This window comes from Corvus moneduloides, chromosome Z (assembly GCF_009650955.1).
Source record: "Corvus moneduloides isolate bCorMon1 chromosome Z, bCorMon1.pri, whole genome shotgun sequence".
Classification (NCBI taxonomy): domain Eukaryota; kingdom Metazoa; phylum Chordata; class Aves; order Passeriformes; family Corvidae; genus Corvus; species Corvus moneduloides.
Genome location: NC_045511.1, coordinates 46168690 through 46186482, shown reverse-complemented (window position 1 = coordinate 46186482; position 17793 = coordinate 46168690). Strand labels below are relative to the sequence as shown.

Genomic DNA, 17793 nt, shown 5'->3' with positions numbered 1-17793 from the left:
AGCTGAAAGATAGAGAAAGGCACCAAGTCCACAAAATCCAGTTTCTGCCAAATAAAAGTACCTTGTGCAATGGGAACACTCAGAAGCTGAACACTTTAGTACAGATTTTCTCCCTCCTTTCATTCAGTTTCAATCTAGGGAGAAAAAGACGCATGCCAGCTTCTACTCTTACAAAGAAGTAAGTTTACCTCTTAGGGTCCTTGTAATCAGGATTCTTCCAAATGCCATGTTAATGAACAGCAACGACCACTTTGGTCATGTAGAGAGAAAGGGTTGCAGTCAGAGTGGACATGACTAGCACCTTAGTTTTCACGACCAAACTATATGTTCAACATATGCTCAGTATCTTGGTTTAAAGTGTACAAAGCAATGTTTGTAAAAAGTTTACCAATTTCTTCTTCCAACTTCAGTAGACAGCTGATGCAGCGAAATCATAGAGAAAAGAGTTACCACACATGATCACTGTTTCAGCGGCAAGGAAGATCCTCCTCACCATATTCCTGCTGTCAGATCCAGATAAAAAACACAAGTTACCCAAGAAAAGGAAGACATAGAGACAAATCATAGTAACCTTCATACAAGGATAGTAACAGTACAGCCATTTTCAAAATAAATGCAAAAAACTTTCTCCATATAATAAGCTGCTGTTTCTCTCCCATTCCAATCCAGGGAATGAGAAGGCTTCTGACATGCTAGTCAGAAACGCTTCCCTTTATCCCAGTATCTGGCATGGCTTTTCTTAATTTCTGTTCTGCAGATGTCACTTTGCTGTTTTCCCTAGTGATATGGATCATCATTCAACTTCCCTTTTAAGAAGAGGAAATCTTCGGATAGCCAAACTGCTTCTGCCCTCAAGAGATGATAAAGGGAGAGTTGGTGTCACATTGAATACTCATCAAAGGCCCAAAGTGATTGTGTTACCAGGGAAGTGGCAAAACAAGTGATGGAGGTCAAGGATTTTGAGTCTTCAGAAACAATGTGGTAAGAGGGCAAATCAAAAGTCTTCAAAGCAGATGTTCAGTTGTCATTTCCCTTCATCATGTACCAGCCATTTTCTTCACCTGCAAAGAAAGGCTTGAATACTAGAAACTGTTTTGTGAACACATCCATGCCAAAAGTCTGGCAACAGAGAAAGGCTGACCCTTTCTGAGCTTTCAACATTGGTGGGAACATTCTACAAGTGAAAAACAAAACTTCCAGTAATTCCACAGAATATACAACCATCATGTCCTCTCTATGGCTCACATTAAACATAGTTCAAGTGTGAAATGAAACAAAACAATGAAGAAGTTATGAGTGGTCCTGGAAAAACTAAAGCAGTAGAGAACCAATCTATCTTCATTTGTACAGAAACCTCAGAAATATTTCTTACAATAAGTATCAGAAAATGGGTGTGATTTCCTGTTTATTTTTTTCAATAAATTAATCACAAATATCTTCCCCAATCTTACTCATGCTAAAAACTAATTAAAAGTTTATATATTTAGTACTTACTGAAAATTTGAGAGCAGACTAGCAGGTCAGGTACCTACGTTGGCTGATTTTTTATTTTCCTACAGACATTTAGTACACACCCAACCAATTATTTTCTTGTTTTTCAGCCTGCTATGTTGGCATCTTCTACTAAGTAAATGTGTTATTTTTCTTTTCTTGATCTGGTGGGTCTTTTGTTCCTTTTTCATTCTCATTAGATAGTCCCCATTTTTCACTTTCAGCATCCTCAACAACCAACTCTCATTTAATGATTAAGTGGCTATTTTGTCACACTTGACGGTGTTATCCTAAGAGCTGGAATCAATGAACTTAAAAATCTTTTCCAACCTAAACAACTCCATCCATGATTCTATAAAAAACTGACAGAACGCATTCCCACTGAGAGAGACAGTTTTCCTACAACTGATTTGAGAGACAATGGTTGCAGTGCAGCTAAAAACAAATCCATCTGCTGTCTCAGCCAGAACATGGATTTGAGCAGAATCTGCCGTGCACAGCTTTTCCTGGGGAGGCCTGTTTACAAAATGCAGGGTTCTTGTAGGTTATCTTGACTATTTTTATATAAATTGAGTGCTAAACTAGTAATGTCTCCCATGAAAAAAAAAAAGAGACAGAGATGGATTTTGAAGAACAGTACTTAGTTCAAAGGAGCCTTCAGTTTTGGATTCAAGATGAAAACGCATACATTTTTAATTTTTTTTTTTTTCCCATGCCTAAAGATTCCTTTTTTTAAAAATCTTTGGATACCTTTTTCATCTCCTTCTCTTTCACAGCCATTTATATCCTTGGCAGCCTTTTTACTGACTGCACCAGGTCCTGCAGTAGCCTGTTTTAGGTCTAACTTAAGTTTCTAATGATGCTATGCCAGAGTTATTGAATACCTGGGATAGTCTGAACTGTGAGAACATCCTGAGAAGACATGAGAAATTAAGTAGAAGCTCAGACACAGAAAAAGCTCTTGGTTTAACCTAAGAATGAGCACATTTTTGCTGACAGTGAGCAGATTGAATTGGTAACAGCCTTACATTACAGTAAATTAATGACTAAGGAAAAGCCCAATAAACCAAAACAACAGTAGTACAGAAGAAAGAAAAGAGCTTGAAAGACGAGGTATAGAAAGAAAAATTGAAGACTACATTGAAAGATAAAGGAAGTTGTACTGGTAATTATTTTTTATTTTTTATAAAAGAAGTAGAAATCTTTTAACAATGGTCAAGTTAATGATAGCATTTGGCCACAGGCCTCTCAAAGACTGTTTCACCTTGTCAAAGTGTGAGTATTTTTAAGGGCAAAAAAAAAGATTGAAACTGGAAACACCACTGGACCAACCCACACTCTAAAGTTTCACACTCCTTTCCCTTCTGTATTTAAATTAAAATTCAAAAATTAGCATTCTCCAGCTGTCTAATTGTCTGCATGAATATATCCTTCTTTCTTGTACTGTGCATACAGAAGTTCACCAAACAGTTAGGGAATCTCCCAACATATCTGGAGATACCTATTCTCTATTTATTTATTTTATTCAAACTGCAAGAATGATTAATTAACATTAAACTGTTTTTTTCATACATTTACTGGATTTAGAACACTTTAAATGTAATCTGTCTGCTGTGCTATTTTAAACCCACAAACAACTTACATGTAGTGCACCGATTTAAACTTAGTTTTGAACTTTACCACACTTTTAAATATCTGCACACTACTGTAGAAAAAATAATTCAGTCAAAAAAAGATTGGCGGATAACCTTATTGACATTTTTTACAACAAGGAAACACTGAAACAAACATAATTCCCTCTTTTTTTTCCACTGCTATCTGCACATTATGATCAACAGCTTCAGGAGTTAGTTTGTTGCGCCATCTTCCTTGTCTTGGTATTGTAGGCATGCTGCTGGTTCTAGTGGTTAGAGCTGATGTTTCAATAATGTCAGCTAGAAAAAATCAAAAGGAAGAAAATACTTAGTCTTTCATGTACCTGCTCTTCCACAAGCTACAAATGATAGTACTGTAATGATACAGCGCATGTTGATACTATAAAACCAGAAAGCAATACATGAAACAGTAACTACCTCTATCACATTATCTGACACGCTTAATCAGTTGAGCTTTTTCCTTCCAAAGGAATATGGTCCCAAAGCTGCAGCAACTGCTCTCCAACTTGTGGTTCCAGCTCCTAGAAATGATCAGGAAATTAGAAAAGTTATTAGCACTGCTGCCCCTGTGCATATAAAAACTATTTATTACAAAATACTTACAAGAGGTTGCTGGTGAACACTTCCAGTCTTTCTGAAAGAGTTGTTACTTTTGCTATTGTAACACATATTAGGAGTATCCCTACAACAAGTACTCAACAGCAGATTAAAAACTTTCATAAGCAACCCTGGCTTACAGGTTGTTTGGGGTTTTTTGGTTCAGGCAAGATGTCAGTTACCACAAAAGAATTCCCAATTAACACACCACAAGAACAGATGCACCATATAATTCATGCCTTCCACAGGTCACTTCCTTATTAACTAAAGATCATTATTCTCCACATCTTTTAAGTTTAATTCCATTAAGTGCAGTGGAGAATGTGATAAGGCAGGTCACAGATAAAGCAGTGGCTCTTGGTGGAATCACAGATATTAATATAAATAACTTATTTTCGATATTGTTGACATTCTTTAGGTCTTAAAAGCCACTTAGAATAGAAGCACTGTCAACTTCAATATGTGCTATGTTCCTTTCCTTGTTCTTACAGTATGATACTTTCCTCATTTTTACAACTGGAGAGGTTTTGGGGAAGCAGTGAGAAGACAATACAAAAAATTTAGCTCTAGAATCTTGTACCAAGGAGATGTTTTGGGAGGAGAGTGAGGAGAATGCAGAAACTGCCACAGAGAATTCTTGGCCAATTCTTCTCTGGCTTTTTGTAGTTGAATTTAGCTTTAACAAATTGGAGAACAGTATTAAGCTTTATTCTGCCTCAAATATCAAGATTCTCTTCAGGCTTTATGGAAAACACAAACCTCTAATTATGAACAGTTATTTGGGTATGACAGACTATCTCATCTCGAAGAACACATCTGAATCAAACAGGAAACAAACCTCCACAAATTTAAAAAAAACCCAACAAAACCACATTTATTTTGGAAAAATCCAGCTTTAAATATTTTTTTTAAACAACATTACACAAGAAACTCGTTTAACAAATCCACTACTTCAACAGTAATTCTGCATTAGCAGAAGGTACAATGAGTACCAAGGAACTGTGATTCAGATTAACAGATACATGAGCACAGCTGAGTTCACGGCTGAACAAGCTAACAAACAAAACACAGTTCTACCAAGTAAAGAAGACTTTGGAAGAGAAAAACTACCTGGCCATCTCTGCTTATTTGTACTTTCTTATTGCCATTCCAAGGGTTGAGCAAATGGTGTGCAAACGGAAAAGGAATGCTTTCTTTGCGTATCCACTCCACCTTAAATACACCTCCAAATCCAGCAGATCCCCAGTCCTGACTTTTCTCACATCCTATTGATGAACCCATTCTAGCAAAACCCTGGAAGAAAAATCGAAATATGAAAGAACAGACATAATGAGAGCGTATCTATTTATCCCAGAATTAATAAATGAGTGGACTTCATATGAAACTTTCAAATTAGTTTCAAAGCGATTCAAACACTCACCCACACAAAGCTGGATCTTCCAAAATACTTACACCTAGAAAGTTAGAAGTATGATTTGTTTTCTCCACTTCAAATATACCTTCTAGAATTTGACTGCAAAGGATGTCTTTCAATTCATCTCTCACACTTCCCACTCAAGGGTTTTTTTAAGCTCTGTACCAGAGGTTGAAAAGTTATTGTAAAAACATTTAAAGTGCAAGGTATCAAAGATGAATGTTCTATGTCCATCAGCTATTCCTTGCTACCTGTACAAAATTCTTTCAAAAATCCATTCCTTCCTTCCCTTGTTCCCTCTTTGTTAACAAACTTTCATACACAATTAGAAGTATGTAGCTGCTCTTCAAAGAAAGAAGTCAAAGCTGCCTAAAATTCCTTCTTCAATGAAGCTGAAAGAAATTCCAACAAAAGTATTCAGGAAGAAAATGAAAGAAAACACAAATCCAAGACTGCATCTAACTTATCTAAGGATGCCCCTTAAATATACACACACACACCCCGCAAAGAAACCAAAACTAAACCCAGGACACGCACAATTTATCAACTGTTCAGGCAAATTTACTCGAGTTATGACTTAGGAGTCCAAGAGATGCAGTGCACTGCCTGAAGTTACCAGCACACACTGCTGGTAGTCATGAAGTCTTCGACAGCTCAAGCCTTAAATGAAAATCAATGCAAATTAATAAAAGGAACAGAGGAAAAATAAAGGTGGAAAGTAAAGAGACGCCTGAGACAAGGAATATTCTTAGGAATGTTAATCTCACATTTCAATGAAGGTCCAGTGCATCGTCAAAACTGGAAAGGCAAGGCAACATAATCCACCTACATCCTGACTTCAGTGTGTCTTCCCCTTCCAGCTTTCTTGTCTAAGAGCTCCAATACAACAGCCCGTTTTCAGATTCAACTGGCATGCTGAAAATTAGTTTCCAGTATGGCATCTGCATTTGCCAAATCATTGTACATATATGTACATTTCACCACAGTCCTTCAGTGGTATCACCAAGATTTCTGCATTTCAACTGGTTCATTAAATTTTAAGTTCAGCTGACTTCTACGAATAGTTTATAACATACGAAGAGGTAAATTGAACTTTCTTTACTTGGAATAATTGAGTTTAGCAGTCTCTACAACACAGCTAATCTGCAATTTTGCACTAGCAGGTCAAGTCTTTAAACTGGCCACAAATTTGTCAGCAAATTCTTGATAAATACCTCACTAAATGTGAACTCAAGACAGTTTTGGAAGAATCATGGCCGTGACTTTCCAGTTTCATAACTTTGAGAAACTGTAGTTCCAGCAAAACAGTTTTTATTAAAATTTGTTTTAAAGACATATGAGTTCCCTGGCCTTAGAAAGCTGTGACTTGATTGTATCTTCTTGTTCACTTACAATATTTATTTTGGCATGCAAAAAAAAAGGCAGCAATCCCCTGATCTGTATGGATTTTTTTGTTTGCTCCATTGTTGCTGTTTTAAAGCATTTATGTAGGGTAGAAGCATTATTCTGACTCATTATGTTTGGAGGCAATTTAGCTTTACCCTTTGAGGGACAAACTGAGTTCTTTAAGAGGGACTATTTTGGAGAAGAGAAAAGTACTCTTTCTTCAGCAACCAGAGACACTGGCCAATACTCTACCTATCAGAAAGTCAGAAGCCATCAGCAAAGCCCTCCGTACTATACACAGCCATTTGCTGCACTCTCCTAAACCATCAACCAGCACCAACAGTTGGTATCAGCTAAGGACTCACCTGGAAGTGTCCAGACCCTTGAACAGAAAATATTAAGTAAACTACGCTCTCCCAAAAGGCTCCATTCAGTTTTCGTTCGTTACTTGGCGTAGTGGACCATATACCCTTCTGCTGAGAAATATCAATGTTCTGGAAGTTGCTACTTTTCATTATAAAGTACCGAACTGGCATATATTGTCTTGGTGAAGGTGATTTAGACCCCTGAAAGAATTAAATTAAATTAAATTAATTAATACAATAAAATAAACTGGGCTTTAGTTCTGAAGTTTTACACACATGCAGACAGACCCTTCACTGAGCTCTTCCTCTCTTCTCCAAGATTGTACAAGAAACATGCTATCTATCAGCCTTTCCTGTCAGAATTGACCTAAAAGTGTATTTTCCATCTATTTTACATTTTTACACACTTTTCAAAATTATAATTCATTCCTGAGGGGCAGCATACAATTACAGCAGAACAGGCCTAATAGTCTAGTGATTAATTACAATTCTTTGAAGTCTGAGACACCTTCAGATGACACAAAATTAATCACCCTAGACTACAGCCTGCAGCACACTAGTTGCATTTCCATTTTCAGAAAAACAAATTTTCTCCCTGTAACACTGGCTGAATTAAAAAAATATTAATGAGATTTATGAAAATAACCTCACTAAAAATGTATGCTTTATTAAAATAATCATCAAAAAAACTGCCAAGCAGTCATAATGAGGCAGATAACACAAAAATTAAGAGAATCAATACCAATGTATGCTATAACAGAAACAGAAGATAGAATCCACAGAGTTCATGGTACTGTATACACTGTCACTATTTATACCAAGTTTCAAAAAGAAAAACAAAACAAAAACTCCCCAAAAATTGGATATTTTTTCTACTTTGAATAGCCTTACTTCAGAAGTCTGAAAAGAATAATATTTTTACTCTATTAAACTAGTATAACAAGGATATCTATTCTTGGTTTTCAGTTCCGAAAGAAACATTATGCAGTTGTTAACAATGAAAATCTAAGTTATGTTCTTAATTTATCACTACAATACCTGATAGCTGCTGAAAGATGCCAGCAAGAGATTCCATTAATTTTGAAGAACAGGGTAATATATTTATGAGAACTCTACCTTTCCAGATATTGGAGACGATGGGCTAGCACAGGGGCTAGGGAAGCTACTGCTGTCTGCAGACTTCATTGATGACTGATCTGATCTGTCATCTGAAGTTTGTTTGGAGTGCAAAATGTTTCTTCGTTTGTACTGCTTTGGCTGATGAAGCATGGGACGTGGAGACTTCATTAGAACTCTAAAAAGTAAACGTAGATACACGACAGACTGTGAGTTTTGCAAGAGGTCACACAAAAATCTGTATCTACTTATCAGCCTACTGGATGACCACATATATTACAGTAATTCCAAAACATATTAAACACTAAATTAAAAAAGCATGCATTTATTCTGAGTGTTATGGTTACACCTCTTCTACTACTTCCCAAGCAGCATGTCATGGACACTATTTCTGATTGCTCTCCCAAACAGCCAGCGTATATACAAAATACTTCTCAGTGAAATCGCAGCACAGGGACGGTATCAAAGCTTTCAGCTGTATTTATATATCTTCTTTCTTCTTAATACTAGCAGAAATTCAAGTGATGCTTTTATGGGTAAATAAATTACAAGCTACAGTCTCCGGAAGATCTCAACAGCTTACTTTTCAGCATTAGAGGAGTCAGAGAATTCAGTTTCTGCTGTACTTTTTCTGCTGTTAGTTGACCTCCATGCAGATGCTAAAAGATGATCTTCAGAAGCCATAGGTCTTGGTCTCTGACCAATTCCTGAAGGCTGCTGCAAACCTGCAGACTGTTCTTCAGCAGTTAAAACAGCTACAACTGCTCTTACAGTTGCTTCATCAACTTGAGACCACGATTTAGACGGAGCTCGCATACGACGCAGAAATAAGCTATGCCACTTTTGTCTGAGTTGCAACAGCAAACCAGCAGCCTGCAATAAATTTCAGTTCTGTTAAAGTCTAATAAAAGTTATTAGTTAGGCAAAGGGTATGCTATGTCTTTCCTATCAGGCAGCAGCTGGCATTCTGGCAAACTGAAAGGCAAGACTAAAGTCTCAGGAAAGGGAAGAAAACCTCATGTTTAAATTAAGCTGTTATCTTTTCTTTCTGCAGGTGCAAGGTAATTCCTAAAACATTTCCTGCAGCTCTGCACAAAACTTAAAACTGTGTTGTAAATACACAGGATTTTTCACTTTTCACTTTAGAAATTTATGTTTTCTTTAAAAGCAGTTTCTTCATGTCTAATGCCCTTCCTGCCAATTCAGTCTGTATTTATGGGCTTGTAGGAACCCAGAGTGCCGAGAATATTTCTCTGCCTGTTTTTAAGGGTTCTTATCCCCCTGAACAACACTGTTTTAGCCTCCAACCTTGGAAAAAATTACCAACAGTCAAGACAAGAACTAGAAAATACAGTGGCGTGAATTAGGTGATAGACTACTATGTAAGATTGTCACAGGGTGAAAAATTTAGAGGTTTTGGGCTTCACTTTGTAGTAATTAGATAAGAGTAAGAAATATCAAAATGGAGGATTGTTGTTGCTCTCTAAACCTTCTTCTCCTTCTTCTACTACTCCATGTTCTGCAGTAGAAGTAGTTTGGAATGACTGGATAGAGAATTCCGCAGTTCCTGCCCGTGTTACTGAATAATTGGTAGCATAGTGAAAATAATGTACGTTTTTAGTAACTATTGGTTAAAATCTCTTTAAAAGGCTGTGTAAATCTTGATAGAGAGGCCTCACTCCTGCTTTTCTGTGCTCTATGCTGTACCTGGGTCACGCAAGTGGCTCTGTTCCTCTGATAAGACTTAATAAACAACTATCTGGAAGCACTGAAACTCAAGGAAAAGTCTCAGTTTATCTTTGAAACTCCTTGCAAGGACTTTCAGCAAATTCTCTCCCATCTGGAGGGACTTGATTTACGGCATGGTTCAGTGTCATGGGCTCTTTAGTCATACTTGATGGAAAAGATCTCTGGTTACTCTACCTTCTAACACAGTCAGAGCTTCTCAACAACTGGAAAACTTGTGTCTTCAAAGGTTGGGGCTTTTTTCTTCTTTTTATAAAATGTGACAGCAATTTCAGCAGTTGCAGTTTCAGGTGCTCCATTTAAGTCAAGCAACTTTAGTCACCCTCTCAGAAAAGGAAATACACAATATGCCATTTTGACTGTTCTCTCAACTCCTCCTCAAATTTTGGTTAATCCAGTTCAAGCTAAGGCCTAGTGTGCTGGGAGCACCACACAGGCAATACAGGGGTCCACAAAGAACCGAAGGGCCATTATGCAGCCACTACCACCTGCAGCTTGCTGTTCCCTGCAGCCGTTTCCTTTTGTCTGGCAGTTTCTTTATAATCTGCTAACCTATGGAAATGGATCAAACTGCCAAGATGGAAATTATAAAACATCAGCTTACTCAAAGTGCTTCTGGAGTAGATCCAAACAGCAGCTGACTGCTGAGGCTTTCCTGCTTCCCAGTGTGATATGTGGGACAACCGCACCATGACAGAGGAAGAGGGATGAGCACTCTCACAGTTGGCTAGGTAACTAATTCTTTGTTCCTTTTTGCTCGCAGGTGCAAGATTTAAGAATTATGGGTTGTTACAACCCATAGGAAGCCCTACAACTTGGATGCTGAATATGTGAATTCACACAACTGACTAGCCTGGGCAAAAGGAGATTGAGCCTGTATGTTTTTCATATTTCTTACTGAACTCATGAAATAAAGGTTAACTCACATAGTACATTCTCCTGTAAATTTGAGAGACCTGAAGGGACCATGACAGCCATTCTTACAGTAAAATTTTGGTTATCCAACTGTTTTAAAAATCATTTTAGGATGATATGGCATAAATATTCTTCTACACGAAACAAGCATGACAGTGATAGATTACTTACTTCAGAGTCCAGTTTGAGGTTGAGCCATTCATCTAGCTTCAGTAGTGATACATTAGAAGTCTTTCTGTCCTCCATCTCACTGTCACTGCTATCACTGGATACCCCATCTCCTGAATTAAGTACAAAAAGTGCATTAACATTTCTGTATTATTTACACTTACATACGAAAACTTGAACATTACTGTATTACCAGCAATAAACTAATCTTCCTTCTAAATTTTCATTTAAAAAGTAAACATTTGTAAACACACTTTTCCATTTCTGCATATACACCCCAGCGAAAGTCTTTGCTTCAGTTAGGAGAACAAGTTCCCAGACCTCTTAAGGGCCCTACTATGTAAACACTTGTACTGATGTAATCTGATTCTTTCATGTACCTTCATCAATAATAAGCCACTATCAATTTTTTGCCTGAAGTTATTTATAAAACCACACATTGCTCTATGCTTTATATCCTAGCATAACAGTATATTTAAAGCCCCATAAAGAAAAAAAAAAATTATATATACACATGGCTATCTAGGATTCCTTTTTCAAAGTGCAATTCCATCAGCATTAACACCATTTTAAAGGCAACAGTTTAGGAGCAAGACAGGAAAGCTTCAAAACAGCTTGGACTCTTACTTCAATTCAAACTAATATTTCTACAGAACTGACAATAGATAGATTATTTTTGCATCTACTCTTACAGCACTCCATTTAAATACGAAAAAAATGTAATTTCAATAAATTCTCTACTACTTCTAGATAATCATATGGCTAATTGACATTAAAAGTTATCACTAGAAAATAATCTTTAAAATGCATGTGTCAGCTGGAAGTAACATGATTATTTGCCATATTAATTGTAACTACATTACTCAGTTTGAATCATCTGGTTCAAAGTATCAATTAAACTAGGCTGTAGAAAAAACATACATAGTACACTTCTCAGCATTAGTACTGTCTTCAAATATTTTGGTTGCAGTTTTTCTTTAAAAACTATAGTGTAATTTCTGAGACTCCAGAACTGTAGAAGTTGAACTTATAAACATACAAGGATTCACAAAACTCAAGATATTTGTTACAGAGCCTACAAATTACCCCTGAACAGCTACAGGAACTACATATAGATCTGCCGTTTTAAGAATTAGCCAAAATATGCAGAAAATATACTTAAAAAAGAAGTTTGCCAAATCACATACTAGTATAACACCAATGTAAACGTTCCAAATCCAGACTTCAATATACCTTGACAGGATGAAGATGCCTGTAAAGCATTACTTGGTAACCTAGCTGGCCCGCAGAAGAGTGCCACAGTGATGGGCGTTACAGCAGAACAGCACCTGATGTTTGCTATCCTGTGAGCTCTCGTCATTTCGTCGTATATAAGCCAGTCTGTAGGGAGTGCCTGAACAGCTGCACTTTGGCCATTCACTGGGGGAATCTGTGCAGGAGCAAATAAGACTAGGCTATTTTATCCTCTATGTGTACTTAAAATGAACTTAAACTTAAGTCTTATTTTATGTATGTAGAAATAAATACATAAATATTTACATATATATGAATAAAAAAAGCACAAGAAAATTCAACCTCACAACTTACTCTATCACCTTGAAACAAAGTATTTTGCTTTAAAAGAGGATCTAAAGAAATACCAGCTTCAGAGCAGAACTTTTTCCTCATAGCAATAAGTAGAGATTGTTACATCTTCAAAATACTTTTAAAACTAGCTTTTTCTTTTTACCATTTTGTCTTGCTCCACTTAGCACGACTAACTGAAATATTGGAAAAATAAACCAACTCCAATTTTTCATTCTATCACCTGCCAGAAAAAATATTTTCTACAAAGTTCAAAGTGGCTTTACCTTTTTATACTGAGGTTGACTGAGAACAGAGGTAGGATGAAATCGCACTTTCTTCTCCTTTGGTGCAGTTAAAACCAGGCTCCCTCTGTCTACATGCACAAGATTGGGATACATCCCAGCCACTAAGGCAGCTTTAACTACAGCCCAGTTTTCAGAATTAGCATTAACATCTCTAATATCAGCTCCTCCTCTGGCTCTAACAAAACCTGAAAAAAGAAAGAGGTCAAAACTATGTTATACTTGTTTGTATTTAAGATCTATTTTTTTGCTTCTCAGAAGGAATTTGAAAAAAAAAGAAGTGAAATAAACTACAAATTTGTTGCATTTTTCACAACTGCCAACACTAAGAGCACCAAGAAGAAACCGTTACACTGAAATCCTACCTGGTAAGGGGTTTCATACCAATGTAGAACAGAATTCCTTTTTACCATACTTCTTTACTTAACAGAATATTAGACATAGTGTAGTTTAAGTGTAATTGTAACTTGCTTACAATTACAATTGCTTACAATTACAATTACAATGAGTGAGCCCTGCTCAAAACCTAGTGTAGGTGAATTTTAAATGAACTGTTTCTTAGCATGAATGGCTAAGCAAGGAAAGAAACAGAGAAAGACAGGATACCTTTGGATAAAGGATGAGACCTTGGAGGGTCCCAAGGCTGGCTCAAGCTGGAATATAAGAGCAGCTAAGGAGCTGCCCACATTGGACATGGAGAACGAATCCAATGAGGCAGCAGAAGACCCCAGACCATAAACTGCCACTGGATCAAGAGGAACGTGCGAGGCACAAGCAGGGCACGTGAAGACTGGGCGCACTGACAGTAAGGCTATAAAGGCCCACGGATTTCTTTATTCAGGACACTCTCCAGGAACATCCAGCCTGAGCTGAAATTAACTGACTCTGCCTCAGAACCTAGGGTCTGAAAGTTTCAACAACTGCCTGAAGAAAAAATTTACTAGAACATAAAAACTGAAGGAAACATGCCTCACACTGCAACACAGCAGGATGGTGAACAATCACAGTGCTTTTAGTTATGCCAGCTGTTCCCCAGCCATGTTTCTTCATCTTAGCATCTCCACCATGCCCAACATGAGTATGTATTGTGCTTTTCCAACTTAAGGAAGGAAAATGACACGTGAACACTATTCTTGTTACAATTTGTATACACTTAACTCTAAAATTATGCCAGAACTTTTTCCAATATGTTTACCTGAGGCTCTAAGCTGGCCAAGCAATTGTGTTCTCATTCCTGCGATGATTTGCATTGTGGCTTGAGACAAGAAGTTCTTTTCACAGAAGGCTCTCTCCCAGCCATCACTGCGTGCCTTTTGCCATGCCTGTAAAGCATAATTTTTTAACAGTTGCCTATTAATTGAAGCATCTAAAACTAAAAAATGCATAGGTTTAAAAATTACATTTAGATCAATAACATTAACCTGAGTATCAAACTTGATTTTTTTAACTACTAGATTTTTTCCTCATTCCCTAACCTAAACATAATGATAATTATGTTATTTTAAGCTTATGATGTTATTAAAGAGATCGTTACGTCAAGATCGCTTTTTTAAGTTACCCATGTAGCAGGATGTAAAGCAGCATCTTGCTAGAACTTTCAAAATTTAACCAGCTTTGAAAAGATCAGAGAAAATGTGCTCCCTCAGAAATCTTGTGAGTCCAGTATACAGGAAAGCCATAGTCTACCACTCTACATCCAGTTTGGTTGGTACATCATTTACTCTGATGTGTGATTTCTTGTGAACAGTCCTTGTTCTGAAAGGATACCTGAAAAGCCCTGAGAAGCACCATGTGGTCGCTGAACGTTCCCGCAGTGAAACGTTTCCTGCACAGCATGGCTGCACGCTTCTGAGAGGCCAGCGTGGGGAGCACAAAAGGGTCTCGGTAGGCAAGAGCACAAGCGATGGTAAGAACAGGATCCAGGCACTTCAAAACAACAGCGCACAACACCATTTTACCCAGGTGTGGCTCCACTGGCAATTCAGTGAGATGATAACCAAGTTCAGTGAGATCTTCCCAAGGGTCCATGGCATCTATAGCCTGTTTGAAGAAAGAGAAAAGGGGGAGATGTAGGGACAAGGGGCAGAAGGGGAAAGGGGACAAAATTAATTTACAATGAAAGCAGAAAGGATACGCATATTGGACATTACCTAGGCTTGCTCCCAAACACTAAAGAAGCAAGTCAAATTAGTTTCAGTTCAAGACAAGATTTTACAGTAGTCCTTTCCCTTAACATGGGAAAATATATACACACACACATGCAAAATGAAAACAAACAAAAATTCAAAGCATCCTTAAGTAATTGAACAAGACTTTCAGTATAATTAAAAGTCAGTAAGATATGTTACCACACCACAAATACTGATTAAACACAGTTCCCATCTAAACCAATTCCTCTGCTGACCTTGAGCATTTGCAGAGCATTTTTCACAATTAAAGCTGGTGGAGGATCAGGAGCTTTCATAAGAAAGTCAACAACTGAACAACTACTTGGAGCCAGAAGTTTTGTGTGTAAACAAAGCTCCTACAAGTTAAAAAGAAAAAAAAATACCATTAAGGTTTGGGAAAAAGAAAATAGATACACACTTTTTTGGAGTTACTAGTATAGTCTGATGATAACACATTTCTTAAAAGTTGCAACTTCTAAGTGAATACCCACCTGAAGTGGCATTCTTAGAAGTTCTGGAGTCTGAAATTCCAACATATTCTCAAATCGGAGCTTACTGAAGAGACGAAAACAGACTCCAGGCTGACAGCGCCCAGCCCTGGAAAATAAAATATTGGAAGCTGTGAAAATCAGAATTTTTTTTTTTCAAAAAACCCAACCAAAGAAACAACCCACCCAAACTTAGAAGGCAAATACAGAAGACAGCCTAAGAGAATGGTAACTTTGTTGTTAAGAGGAAGTCCCACAGATGAATTTGACAGTATGCAAATTTATATAATTTTATTATTAAAAAATATTTTAAATAATTATAATTTTAACCCTACACTAAAGAAACTGGAGGAAAAAAATAAGGCCTATCTAAATAAAGTGATATCATTTTTTTGCTAACTTGAGATCAATCCAAATCTCAGCCATCTTGTGCCTTTAGGAATCTAAGTTGCAAACTTTGTTTCTTCCTCTTCACGTTCCCTAGATGTAAATGGTAGAATGAAGACCATACAACGTGTGAATGAAGGAACAGAGACAGCAAATGCTCACAATTCAGGCTCAAAAACCTGGAGGATAATGACAATATCATGTCTCCAAACAGGCATTTATTGCTATTTACATAAGTAACTTCTCAGCCCTCACTCACTGTGCCTGATCACGGCCTGTTAAGTCATGAAGACTTTGGAGATGGTCAATAAGGAATCACTGCTCAGTGTCACTTCTAAAGAAGGGATGCCATGGTATCAATCAAAAACTAGCACAAGGCAATCCTTTGCCCACAGACAAGTTACTGTGGCTGTTTGTGCTACATGGTAGAAAGAGGAAAAGTTCATGGGGGCGCAGCAACCTAGATGTAATTCAAGTTCTGGGATATTCCTGAGTGTCACTTTTCTATATCTTGGGAAATTACTGCAAGGAAATACATGCTGACTCTTAATTTACTGCAGAGAAGAAGTATTAGCCATTGTTCAACATGATACTGGCCTAGGCTAGAAACATTACGCTGTGTGGCTGCTGTAGATCTGTACTTCACTCTTAACATATGGGATGTGGACATTTGCAAAATAAAAATCAGTGTGAAGCATTTATTACCTGCCTTTTCTCTGGATAGCACTGGCTTTTGAAATCCACACCATTTTTAGCATTGTAACACAACTCAGTGCATCAAAAGACTTCTGTAAAAGCAGAGCAAGGAACATAAAACCACAATTAAACATGATACATGAAATAAAAGTTATTAATGAACTATTAACAGAAGTTCTCTAAAAAATAGAAAAAATAATTTGAACAAACACTAGCAGCTTTTGGCTCAAACGTATGCTCTGAAGTACTTGCTTGCAATTGAATTTACCATACCTGTTTTGCATTATCTTTGTGCTAGTTTCCTAAGTGGAAGTTTTCTAGTCTGTAGGTAATTGAGTAAATAAAAGATATGGACTGTGTTTTGAATTATCACAAATCAAGAGAAAAAATGTTATTATATTGATTAAAGTTTTCTTCTTTGTCTCACCTGGAAAATACATCCTTATTTTCCTGCATTTGATGCAAAGTTACAGAAAAAATGTATTACCATGAGAACTTTACAAATTTGGTACGGATCTCCCCTATGAAATCCAACTTCATTTTCAAAGACATATAATAGGTCTTAAACTACATCATTATATTATCTCACTTTTCCTTAAAAAGTATTTGGGAATAGATATTCAACACATCAGAAACAATACTTAAAAACTTAATGGATTAGATTTGGACTTGACACAATAGTAGGACAAAGGGAACTCCCAATGCTCTCTTAAGTCTCAGGAAGACAGCGGTCTAAACAGATGCACTTGTTTTAAAAAAACTAACAGAAACTCTAAATTTAAAAAAGAAAGATCAACATTTCAATCTACAACAGTTTTTAGGTTTACTAACAGCTAATTATTTACAGTATTTGTCATACAACAAATGAATGTCAAAACTTCTCAGTGATCTTTGTTATTTGACATGCACTAACTCTCAGCCTACTATAAAAAAATATTACTCTAAAATTTACTTATTGTGTATTACAGAAAAACACTAGGAAGTTTACTTGCCACAGGAGTTTTAACCAATCATACCTCTTTCACCTTGCCTGAGTCAATAACAAATACAACATCATTGACTGTAATGCTGGTTTCTGCAATATTTGTAGAAAGAATCTGCAAATAAAATAAGAAACAACCAAACTGTAGTTAAAAGCAAAGACAAAATAGATTAATACAATATCTGACGAAGTCCTCTAAAACTTACTATTTTGCGCACTCCAGGAGGTGGACTTTTAAGCACTTTCTTCTGATCCAAAGTCTGCATATTTGAATGAAGCATGAAAACCTGATATCTAACGCAAGACAAAGAGCACATGTAAGTGCACATTAGAAGAAGCAATGAAAACCTC

The 17793-nt window shown here is 36.8% G+C and overlaps 1 protein-coding gene across 1 annotated transcript in view; it reads right to left on the bottom strand.

The window, feature by feature from the left end:
• Positions 1 to 459: 459 nt before the first annotated feature.
• YTHDC2 (YTH domain containing 2) overlaps positions 460 to 17793 on the bottom strand; it is a 32660-nt gene continuing 15326 nt past the window's right edge. Inside the window, exons 15-30 of the mRNA XM_032095652.1 lie at positions 17649 to 17736; positions 17477 to 17557; positions 16470 to 16552; positions 15381 to 15486; positions 15126 to 15245; positions 14489 to 14761; positions 13917 to 14043; positions 12704 to 12909; positions 12087 to 12282; positions 10857 to 10966; positions 8608 to 8897; positions 8025 to 8202; positions 6909 to 7109; positions 4854 to 5036; positions 3564 to 3667; positions 460 to 3425 (exon numbers count right to left, since the gene is read on the bottom strand). Of these exons, the coding sequence (XP_031951543.1) occupies positions 3587 to 3667; positions 4854 to 5036; positions 6909 to 7109; positions 8025 to 8202; positions 8608 to 8897; positions 10857 to 10966; positions 12087 to 12282; positions 12704 to 12909; positions 13917 to 14043; positions 14489 to 14761; positions 15126 to 15245; positions 15381 to 15486; positions 16470 to 16552; positions 17477 to 17557; positions 17649 to 17736 (2323 nt within the window). The 3' untranslated portion in view covers positions 460 to 3425; positions 3564 to 3586. The remainder of the gene's footprint in view (positions 3426 to 3563; positions 3668 to 4853; positions 5037 to 6908; positions 7110 to 8024; positions 8203 to 8607; positions 8898 to 10856; positions 10967 to 12086; positions 12283 to 12703; positions 12910 to 13916; positions 14044 to 14488; positions 14762 to 15125; positions 15246 to 15380; positions 15487 to 16469; positions 16553 to 17476; positions 17558 to 17648; positions 17737 to 17793) is intronic.